The 12,314-nt window shown below is 35.3% G+C and overlaps 1 protein-coding gene across 33 annotated transcripts in view; it reads right to left on the bottom strand.

Moving 5' to 3' along the window:
• NRXN1 (neurexin 1) overlaps window positions 1-12,314 on the bottom strand; it is a 726,520-nt gene that overhangs the window by 645,111 nt on the left and 69,095 nt on the right. For 22 of the 33 annotated variants that reach the window (XM_071580651.1, XM_071580608.1, XM_071580545.1 and 19 more), the window contains exon 3: window positions 3,389-3,406. The exons of 9 other annotated variants lie outside the window; for them this stretch is intronic. In XM_071580651.1, coding sequence (XP_071436752.1) covers window positions 3,389-3,406 — 18 coding nt within the window. The remainder of the gene's footprint in view (window positions 1-3,388; window positions 3,407-12,314) is intronic. 2 more of the 33 variants (XM_071580526.1, XM_071580478.1) reach the window with 1 other exon arrangement.

A 12,314-nucleotide genomic window follows, 5' to 3' on the forward strand; every position in this document is an offset into this window, starting at 1 on the left:
GTGCTTTTTAATGTCACACATTTTAGATGTGTAGTTAAACTGAAGGGCCTGATGTGCCTGATCTCTTGTGCAATAAATTCTGCTTCCAAATACAGTGCTCTGCAGCTGGTGGGAATACCTGGGGCTTACAGCAACATAAATGAAAGTTGACTGTCATCCTGAAGGGATGCCTGCATAAGCATTGCTTGGCATCACACAGCTGTACTGCAGTTTGCAGGTCTCAGCTTGTGAAAGAGTAGAAATGTTTTCATGTGTGTTCTTTCTCTAAGCGTTGCTGCAAGAGAGGCATCCTGAATACACACAGCAGTGTTTAAAGATGAGCTGAGCTTCATTCTTTTAATGCTGTGTGTCCTTGCTTGGATCTCTTGTCACATGGCCTTTTGGAAATATCAGTCTCTTCCTGTGACTGATTAACTTGTTCTTTGTTTTTTAATTTTTTGTCTTGGCAACTACAGCAAGAAATCCCAGAATTTTAGCATGATCTTAACTGTATTTGATAGAATAAAAGTGAACTAGTTGAACATTACAATTTTTTCTTAAATACAACTGTGACATTTTAGCCAGTACTTTATGTAAGCTTTTTCAGCTCTTAGAAGGTATGAAGAAAATCATGTCTCCTACAGGAATGCAAAGAAGGTAGTCTTTCACTAGGTCACATTTACATAGGAACATTTTAGTTTACAAACCCAAACAGAAGATTATCACTGCTTGATAGCTACTATTTTTGTTACAATGATATGTGAAAATGGTCAGTTGCAAATACATGATTCTTACATAATTTGAAAAAAATGTAAATGGCAAAAGTGCCTCTTGAAAATATCATAGAAACCACTTGAATTTTAAGTGTCACTTAGTGTTATTCAATGAAAAAAGGCAGTCAAGTGACTGCAAAAAATATACAATGCTCCAACCAAACATCTGTCAATTAAAAAATTCAGTAGTAGTCCCCAAGACAATGTATTTTGTTTGATTCTGTATGTCACTTTATTTGAAAGCAGTAAGGTCACCTATACTTACTTGTTAAAAGCACATAATGATACTTACCTTATTCTATATGTTTGCAATCTATGGGTGAAGGCTACTGGAAGAGTGAACAGTACTTGTTCCACAGAGTGGCTTAAAATGATAAAGCTAAGCCTGCATGGTAGCGATCACTGATAGATTTTCAAAATGAAAGTCTTAATGTAATTGAGAACACCACAACAGATAGTCATGGTGACAAGCTATGTATAGGCATCTCATGCATTGAAAATACTCATTTGTGCACCATTACTTCATTAGAGGAATGATAGAAGACTTTTCTTGGTGAATTAGGAATTCAAGATTTAGTAGGAATCCTGCATGTGTGATCCACTCCAGCTATATCCTGAACTTGGCTCTGGGAGGAGACAGTTAAGGGGCACAAGGTGGGACAGTGGAAGCAGATATGAACATTGGATATTCTCATAGTTTGGTGTGTGAATTCCATGCAGAACACAGATCAAAACAAAATTTGAATGTGATAAACCTGCAGGGAATATGTTCAATCCTAGCTCAACTTAGTGAAATGAAAATTTCATACTGGCAGTATATTTATATACAAAATTGACCCTGTGAATACTAATTATTTCTCTTTCCTTATGTATCCCAATTTGCAGAGATGTTCAGATATCACAGAGTTCAAAGATGAAAAATTTTAGCTAAGTTTCCCAGTTGTGCTTCGGGTACACATATTTATGCTTCCATTCTTTACATATTCATCTTTTGTAACTTTAATGTATATGTAAGTATCCAGACCTGTATTGGAATAAATTTAAGGTTGCAGTTTTAAGAATTAGATTCAGGTAAAGTCTGGATTACCTGTTATCCAGACTTTATTTTGTATTACTGTGCATGAATGAATTTGTGAAATGCAATCGAACCTCCCTGTCTAGTCGTACTGAACCTAATTCAAATTTTGAGACTCTTGTTGACACCAGCAAGAGTTTTATGCACAGATCAAATAAAAGATTGGGTAATTTTTTCTAAGCTTTTATATTTTTAAGTTAGAATTTCTATCCCAGTGTTGTTGAATACACTTTTATCTCATAATGAAAATGCAATTGCATTGATATGTATGTGCTTGACAGTGCACACAATTAAAGCACCAGAATAGTTTAAATTTTCTTTCTCCTCGGGGTAACATATGTTTTAATAAAACTGCACAGGATTATCTATGTGTTAAATCTGAGCATCTCTTTTCACCCTTGAATAGAGTAGCATGGAGAAATGCAGGACCAACACTTCCAGGCTGCTTTAGAAAATCACCACTGAACAAAGAGTGGCCCGTGGTGACTTGAAAACTGAATGAACTTTGGCCTCACAGTGGCTTACTAGAGGACGCTAGGTCAGAGTTGTTCCAGGACAGTCTCTTTGCATATGAGTTAGTTTACAAATTCCTTGCTTTAAAAATTGTTTTTAAAATATTGACATAAAATAAAAGTAATTTCTCAGTTTAGATAGATAAACTAATTTTTCAAATCAATAATCATTTATCTAGTATGCAAAGTTTCACCCCAGAGAGACTTTAAAGCACTTGTATGTTAAAAAGCACCTGCCCCTTTTGGCTTATAAGCAAAAAGACAGTACTGATTCCCAGTATTGATTCACTGATCTGTGAAGAGCAACCTGTATCTTTAAAGCTATCATATATTTGCACGATTTACCAGCTAATAGACTTACTTACCAATATTCAGGCTAGAGGGCATTATGCTTTAGTTTCCACTGCCCTATGCCATACTTTCTTTAAAGGGACTTAATCACATACCAACATAATTATTAAAATCACATGCTGCTTCTTTCACAATGTCAAAAAGGCAAGTCCAATATTATGAAAAGTTAGATAGAAAGTCTTTTTTCCTAAAACTTTGTGCTGCAAAGGATATTAAAGTAAGCAAGGTTTATAGCGTTAAAGAGAAAAGCGCTTTCCATTTTCCTAAGCAATTAAAAGATAGGTATTTAACATGCATTACTTTCTTATCAGGAGGATTTATACTCCACACTAATGAGAGAAATAGTTTCTTGAAGTGTTTTTCATACAGAACATTAGAAGAAATCAGTTCTTCTGTAAATCTCCAGAAAGATTATGAAGGGTAATATCAGTCATATGAGTACAAATTCTGTTGTTTCAGTGTGGATATTCTGTAATTACACCAATAAGGCCAAGATTAAAATGGAGCTGTGCTTGCGTTCTGTATGGAAAAAGAAATCACACTTATTTCATAAGCTTGTATACCTTTATGGGTAAAAAATGCAACTTACCGTACAGAATGATATGTGTACTTTTATAACATTAAGCAGAAGGGAAAAAAGAATCACTAAACAGAAGGGTAAAACAAGAGCTTAGGAAAATAAGGTAGAAAGCACCCACCTTCCACATAGTTGTCTTCTGTAAGCACATAACAGGGAAGGAGAGAAAAGGAAAACATTCATTAAGCAGCATGCAGACTGGAACTTGCCATTGCATGTCTTCATCATGCAAGGCATCAAACACAACATGCAAGTGCTCCATTGCTACAATCCAGAGGGAAAAACAAAAACACCAGGGAAGCAGTGTTTCCTCTATTTAACAAAATATATGTGATATGAAATAAAACAATACTCTTTCCAAAGTGCAAAAATTGTACAGAATTCACTCCAACTTTTTGTATATGAAATTATTATTATTAGTCATTAAGCAGAGTATCTTCTTGTAAGACTATGTATTTAAAATCATTTGTGATAGGAATTCTAAGTTCATTTGGTTCTACTTTTCTATTCTGAATTTTTCTTCATGACCTGTATCAAATATATGGTTTTAATCTTCAGATAACCTGATCTTTTGAATGTGCTGTGAATGTGTTACCACAGGCAGCACATCTGATCCTGCAGTCATTATTGAGGTGCTTATTCTGGTCTTTAGGTCAAATCTTCACTTAAACTGGTGAAATAACAGAATTCTAGAATCATGTCCCACAGCATTTTTTCAGCATCAGAAACCTGAATATCTTAAAAAAATTTAACCAGTTCTCTGCCTGGTACAGCAAACAAAGGCCACAGCAGTCCCAGGCATGAGTTCTGCCCCTGGATCAAATCGAAGGGCATTTTGCCCACAGAAAGGCTGCTATCAACAAGCAATAAATTAGCCTTTTATCCCCAACACAAAATCAATATGGGGCACAGGAAATAAGGTTCCCCCAAAGACTACCAAGCAAGAGACTAGTAACTGAGCCTCAGCTAATGAAGTGGACAGAATTTAAAGTTGAGAAAGAGTCTCAGTGTCCTAATACTCATGCTAATATCTAATCCTCAGCTCCTCCACTGGGTAGGTGATTTTCAGAGAATGTCTCTGTTGCCCACTATGATTATGACTGAGGAGAGGATAGGAGAGAATACAAAGATATCTCAGGCTAGAGAGAAAGTGGGAAAGGTAAAATAACAAAGGAAAAACAACACAGAACTCAAGGAGATGGACTGTGTGGAACCAACAAAGAAACAGAGAAGGGTGACAACACTGCAGTCTGACTGCTTGGGAGATCTCTTCCTGCAGTTTGTGCTATCTCCACCAGTGGTTCCTGGGGAATAAGTGCACAGAGGCACTTGCAAATTGGAGAGCAGTTCTGTCATTACAGGTAATTTCTCCTGGAATCATCCTATAGGATAACACCTTTACATGTGGTCATGAAGATAAACTGATTTTGATACAATGTAAATGAATAAATAAATAATAAAACAAGTTACATAAAACTTGGCTCAATGATAATTTTTAAACATGGTCATTTTTTCCCAGAATGTCTCACTTCTCATAGTGAACAGCCTTTATATGTTAATGCCAGGCAGCCCTGAAAAATGGCATCATAATTAGACAAGTGTTCCAATAAATAATTTGAAGAGTTTACCACTTTTTTAAAAAACAACTACTATAAATTATGAATACTACAGAATTAAGTTTCTCAGTTTTTGGTTGCAATACTCATTAAGTCAGAGCAGATAAAGGTGTTCAGTTTAAAACAGAAATCACTTTTTTCCATTCACACAATCTAGATTTAAACTTCTAAAATCTATCTCACTGCCTGAAAGTTTAGTTTGTTGTGAAAGTGCAAAGGGTACATAATATTTCATGCACTTAGGAAAGTAAGAGGCTGAAAAGAAAAAAAATATCAAAAGCAGTATGCCTGTTGTGAGTAGATACCTGTAGAACAATAAATTGAATAACATCCACTGAGAAAATGAAAAACACATAGTTTCACAAGATAAAGATGCTATATTCTACATGCAGTGCAAATTGCAATGATATTTGGGCTACTAGAAATAACTACTTTTAGCTAACCTTTTCTGTAAGAGCCTTCTACCTTTAACTGCATATATAGTAATTTCCTTTAAGTTCAAAAAAACCCCAAACTCAATGAAAAGTAAATTAATTCTTTCAGTTGTAGTATAACTTCAGACTCTTTTTTATCTAATCCTATATTGCCCTACCAACACTGCCATGGCATCATTTTGGGTGCCATGTTTAGCTTAATGTGACTTTTTAAAACCAGAACATGAACTTCCTAAAAGGCCTGTCTGGTTCCTCATGATAACAAAGACAAAGAAAAGAGTTCTGAAAATGACATCACAAGCAGCATCAGGTGGTTAAGCTCATCTGGTTACAGGGTTTAGAATATTTTGGTTTATACCATAAGCCCTGTTCTTAGGTATGCCTTTTTTCATGACTTTCACCAGAAAGATTTATACTAGCTAAGCATAATAACTGATTGATTAAACTTTTAAGTTACAGTAAGTTAAGCTGTCAAAACATTTTGAATTTAATAAAATTGAAGAGTTGATTCCTACTCTGTGAATGAAACAGTGTATTTAGCCAAACCCCTATGCACTAGTAAACAGCAATGAAAATTCATTCCTCCACATGTTTTTGTAAGTTAAACCATCTTAAACAGTTTTGAAATCTAGGAAAAAAATTTGTTCTGCTTCTTTATGGTACTTTTCAAGGTTTTTACATTAGATTAGAATTGAGTAATTTACTTTAATTAAACTAGTTCTTTTGTGATGGCAGATATATTTCTGTACCACTAACACTTTGCTTGCATTTCCTGATTCCCATTTTCTTGGCATGGCCTGTTCTTCTCAGCAGACACTAAGAATGAAGAAGATACAAATTCTAACTTTGTTTTTTATTCATTTTGCTTACTTCAGCCACTCTTCAAACCAAAAACAAAACCCAAAAACCCAACCAAACCAAACCAAACACAAAACACAAAACAAAATTAAAAAAAAAGAAAGAAAGGGAAACTATTTGAAAGCCATGTATACTAGTAAGTTGCAGTTCAGAGGGAACAAATTTTTTCTCATATAAATCAGGAGTAACTGTATTTATGTCATTAGAGTTGCACTGGTGTAAAATTCATGTAGCTGGAGGAGACTAGAGCTGTATTGCACATTTCTGTTACTGCTGCTGATCTATCCACTCATAGTCGGAAGTTACCCACACATTCATCCACTTTGGGGGGCCTAATTTTCTACTGAGTAGTTCTGTTGACCTCAGCGGAACCAAAGGCTTTGAAGACCCAAAATGCAATCACTTAACTGCTGTAGGCAGTGGCACAGAACAGCTCTTTGCCTTTTCTCCACCAGCTGATTGCATCAATGACTTTCACCAATGCACAGCCTGGGTATGGGACAAAAGGGACTGTCAGTGCGGCACAAGAGGAGCAGAACAGCCTTAGAACCTCCAGAAGCACTCAGATGATTGGATAGACATGTAACTTTCTCTTCATTATTCTGAATTAAAGTAGCTTTGAAGAGTCCTCTATGTCCACGTTAGACCAAGCCGCTCTCTTGAGCTAGACAGTTCATCTACTGTGAAAGCTTATTTCCTAGACCATCCCCAATGCCCAACAACAGCAAAAGTAAATTGCGCTGCTACTTTTTGTGTGTACAACCTAATTCCTTTGGCCAAAGTCTGCTCTCACTGCTACTGGGGTAATCTGTTGACTGCGCATATTGAGGGAAATATTGAGTTGATTTAAATCTGGTGTGACACAGATGAAAGCAGTAGAACTACACAACTTACACAGGCTGTGAATCTGGCTTATTATCTTCAGATGAATTGTCTCGGGCTGTTTCTTTTGAGCTGAAAGTGGAATCTGCTCCATGTGTTCTTGCAGCAAAAGCCCAACCAATTCCAATTATTTTAGCATATCACTACGGTTTAGTGACATATAAAAATGGGACTAATGTTTTTACAGTATCTTTTTAATAATTCAAGAATTGTTTTATTATTTGGTGATTATTCATTGAAACCTTGAATTTTTTAAAAAAGATAATTCTCTATATGCTTAGTAGATATTTCTGCTATTTCACTTTTTCTCATCTGCTAGAATATTTACACTTTAGCCACACAGATCACAATGTTTGTTCTGACAATTATATAAGAACTGTATTTTCATGATAAACAGAAGAAACAGTACCTTAGTATTTTGAAGTTACAAAAATAGAAATAACATAATAAGAAATAGCATATTAGAAGAGGCATTTTTATTTTTGTGAAAATTCTAGTTCAAAATCAAATTCCTGCAATGAAGGATATATTATACAATAGACATAGTTTAGAAATTTCAAAAGATATTCAGAAGTATGACTAGTGAGGAAGTAGTCTGATATAAAGCTGTTATGTAGGTGCCTTGCAACACAAATGATGGCTAGATTAAGATACAATATTTTTATTTTTCTCAAAGAATAATGCATAATACCTCTCTATAAACCTGTCTGCTTAAAAATACTGTACTTGGTAATGTCATTTCTAGGTGCAACTTTTTCTGTGGGACTGCACCCTGCATCTCTTGGATACTATGATTTAGCCTGTCCCATCAGTTTTTCAAATTATTAGATAAATTTATTTTATTAACATATGGTGCAAAAAAATATTTTGAAAGAATATGAAAACATAAAGTATTTAATAAAGCATGCTATAAAGCATGAACACTCATAGTATCAACAATGATGAAGTAAAGCAATACATTGAATATCTATGGCTATCATCATTGATCTTCTCAAGTCCTGTATATCTGACAAATTCCATTAGGATTTATTTGCATTTTTTAGAAATGTACTTATAAAAACCACTCTAAAAATTGATTGTACTTATTGATTGCAATTATGAATAATTAGAAATGTATTATGAAGATAAATAGTATAGAACTCAGATTTTGTAGCAGTTGTCTTAAATAGGGAAATAGGGAAATAGCATTTCCTACAGTTGGGCTTCATGAAACAGAATTTGGGACTCATGTGCAAAATCTACAAATCTACCAGAATCTAGGGTTCCTATGTTTCCACATGGCTCCATTAGATCTGAAGTCAATGTAGAGTCTCTCCCAGTCTCCACACAAATTTGGATAGAGACATTCAGAGGACTTTCAAGTGCAGTGGGTGAAATATAACAAGGACTTCATTGATTTTTATGGTGGAAGGGAGAAATATGAGAGTAGCAGGAAGCCGGTTCTGTTCTAATTTCACATCTCTGTGAAGATCCCTTCTTTTCTGGAATGCCCTGTTCAAGATGGTAGAAAGGAGAGATATTGTCAGGAGCACAAATGAGCTATCTTGACTGAAAATAAGCAAAAGGCTTTCTGCCAAATGAGGATCATTGGGGCACAATTAGTGTGTTTTGCCATTTTTTTTTTAAAGACAAAGCCATCAGCCCAAGTTCAATACAGTTCTGTAAATTCTACAAACCTCCATGAATTTGTTCAAGTTGAGGCCACCTTATCTGGGCAGTGATATCTATCCCAAGTACTTTGAGAATTAAATAATGACAAGATCATTTTAGTTAACCTACTGTAGATAAGCTTCTAGTGTGAAGCAGTAAGTAAGAGGGGCAGGGCAAGTTTCTAACATGCAGGTGTCTTGGGTTGAGCTGGCAAAACTGTGTTCCACCACTCATATATTTAAAAGGAAGTAAAAAATAAGACAGGCTCCAAAAAAAAAAACTTTCCCCACAGTCATTCCTGTCATTAAAAACCTAATAAAATTCAGCAACTATGTCTTACAAAGAAAGCCCTAAGATGCTCAATCTGTTGAATATATCCAAGATGACATTAAGAGGAGTTTTGAACCCAGACTGTAACTGTCATTGTTAGGAGAAAAATTCTTGATAGCTGGAAGTCCTTTCAGCCAGACAAATAGCAGGATCAGGAGTAAATAAAGTTCATAATGAAAAGTAAACAAAAATTTCTGATAAAGATAAAATAAGTATTGGAAAATCTAGGAAATTCTTCACTGAAGGCCTGAGGCGGATCCTTTCCCTAATAGAAACTACATATCAGGTATTTCTTTTGGGCTGCATTGTAGGTGTCTCTGGAAGAAATTCTGTCTTTTGCCATTTAGGAGGTCAGGTTAGTATTTTCATAGCAGTATATTCTGGTATGAATCTGTGAATTTGCTCTAGTTAAATGATAACAGAAACCAAGCATAAACAGCAGCAAACACTTCAACATCCTACTAAAACTAGAAATGTTAAAAGATTTATTTTCTCAGAACCAATCTCTGCATCATTTACATAAAGAGCTCACTGAGAAATATTTCCCCTGAAGAATTCCAATATAATGGCTTAAAAAAAATTCAGATAAATCCCTATTTTTCCCTATTGTTCCCAGTAGGAAAATATCCCTCCCCCCAGTTTACTTCTACATCTTGTTATGTTTTCTAATACCTTCTCCAGTTGCCTGCCAAGGAGAAACAGAATCAAAATCAAGATACAATTAAATTACTACCCTTTCTGAGGCAACACTTACAGTGTTGTTTCATTACTTCCTGAAGGGAAGTTCTAGCCAGGTGGGGGTTGGTCTCTTCTCCCAGGCACTCAGCAATAGGACAAGGGGGCACGGGCTCAAGCTCTGCCAGGGGAAATTTGAGTTGGATATCAGAAAAAAATTCTTTCCAGAGAGAGTAATCAGGCATTGGAATGGGCTGCCCAGAGAGGTGGTGGATTCACCATCCCTGAAGATTTATCAACTGAGATTGGACGTGGCACTGAGTGCCATGATCTAGTAAACGGGCTGGAGTTGGACCAAGTGTTGGACTTGATGATCTCAGAGGTCTTTTCCAACCCAATCACTTCTATGATTACTTTTCTATCGCTTATCATCATAAGTGTATCAAATGTGAACTCATTTAACATTGATATAGTTTAATATTATTAGTATATGATGATTTTATTGTTACATATTTTTAGATATTGCACACCTGTATAGGCTTTTGCTTCTTTGCAGCCACAATAATTAACAAATAGGCACTTTTTTCCATCTCCTTTTTCTCAACTGCTGCCTGTGACTGACATTTTTTGAAAGTTTCTTGTCCTCTTCTTTTAGTAATTTTTACCATGCTTCTAAATAAACTTGGATTTATTCAGGGAAGAGATCGTGATGTAGATATAAAGATGAGTGCTTTTTAATTATATTACAATCCTAAGCAATTTTCTTTTGGCTTTATTTTGCCACCTCATTAAATTTAATTCCTTTTCTGCAAAATGGGTCTTGCTATTCTCATATTTACTAAACTTACAACCTGTTTATAATATGTCAATGCTTTAATGAAATTTGCATCAATCACTGGGGCAAGCATTCTTGCATCTGTGTCATAGCTGCAGTAACGACAACCAGAAATCAAAGGTTTTTTAATAATTGAATTTAGAGATAATGAAAGGAGAAATAAGTCTTCTCCATAAGTGAGGTGAGTCAAATAACCACATTCCTTCCACAGTGTTTTTATTTCTATGTATAAGTAGGAAATGAAACACAATGTAAATCTATGTATTTTACTCAGTAACCAGATATTCTTTACAAACTGCAGCTTTTTATCCATTTATCCTCTGGAACTATTTTTCTGGATTTGAAACATTCAATTTCCATTGGAAATCTCTGGGATTTGCATAGTGTACTTTGATTTGTACTTTTGGACCTCTTCCTTGTAATCAGTAGAGGTCTTCTTTCTTGTAATGGAGAAGGGATAGACTAACTAGAACTAAGAACTGATTGTATATGGCCCATCTTGCATGGCCTGTACGTCTGACTGTAACTTCTCTTTTTTTTCCTGGCATATCCTTTTGATTTTCTTCAGTTTAGCCCTGCTGGGTACATGGCATGAAAATATATTTTCAGGCTATTCCTATCAAAACCTTTCATACAGAATTAATTCTGGCTGGCAGAGAGTAACGTGAAGTGCAGATTATGTTCTATGAAAGTGATGTGGGGTGACATGGGCATTTCTATTTTAAGAATACCTGTTTTGAAATTAATTTGAAAAATTCATAATATAACTTATTTCAACAACCTCTTTAAGAAACCATTGTGAAATGAGGAATAGTTTTCTGAATTACTCATGCTTGTTTTGATGTATGTGAGAGTACAAACTGGCTCAATATTTCCTTGTTGCATTGTGTAGTGAATTATGTCTATCCAAGAGGCTGCAAAATCAGGCTCCAGTTACTATCAGAAGAAATCAAATCCCTGTACAATCATCCTTTCAGCAAAACTTGTCCTTCAGACTCATTAATAGAATAGGATTAGCTGAGCTAACTGAGTAAAAATGCTGTGCAGTGATTGAATGGCACAAGTAATTTTCCAATTCCATGGCAGTTTTACAGAAGTGATGATCCAGTGAATAACATAGGCACAAGACTCAAAGGAGGAGAGATCAGGGCTTTTGTCCGTGAGAAGGATATTGTTTTAAAACAATGCTTCCTAAAACTTTTTTACTGGTTTTGTATTGTACAGTGTATTGGGAGCTATCTACACTTACACAATCTCTTCTGTGTAAACATAGCATTTCTCCGTTATAGTACTTACCAAACAGTGAAGACATATACTGAACATTTTGCCTATCTGAGATATTCACTCAGGCTCTGACTCTGTAGTTGGACATTTGTGCCTTCTCAGACTAGTACAACACCAAAATTAGCAGGACTACATGCAAAGCCAGCCATATTTTTGTATTCTCATACTGGCTTTATACAAAAGTGAGGAATGTTTGTGTGCTGTTGCGATGCTATGCAGGCAGCTGAAGACAATTTGGTATGAAATGTTCTTGAGAATTAGTAGCTAAAAATGTAGAAGACACAATGTACACAATTAAAAATGGAGTACCAATATTCACAATCACGTTTTTTATAGTTCTTTAGCTAGTCACCATGAAATTTTCTTGCCTACTACTGAGATTCAATTTGTGGATGTGAACTGACCTGAGCCTGCCTTTGAAAGACATTAGAATGATACAGAACAAACCTTCTGTTCATTTAAATGGGAAATTCCTCTTAAGTG

Source organism: Pithys albifrons, chromosome 2, assembly GCF_047495875.1.
Source record: "Pithys albifrons albifrons isolate INPA30051 chromosome 2, PitAlb_v1, whole genome shotgun sequence".
Taxonomy (NCBI): domain Eukaryota; kingdom Metazoa; phylum Chordata; class Aves; order Passeriformes; family Thamnophilidae; genus Pithys; species Pithys albifrons.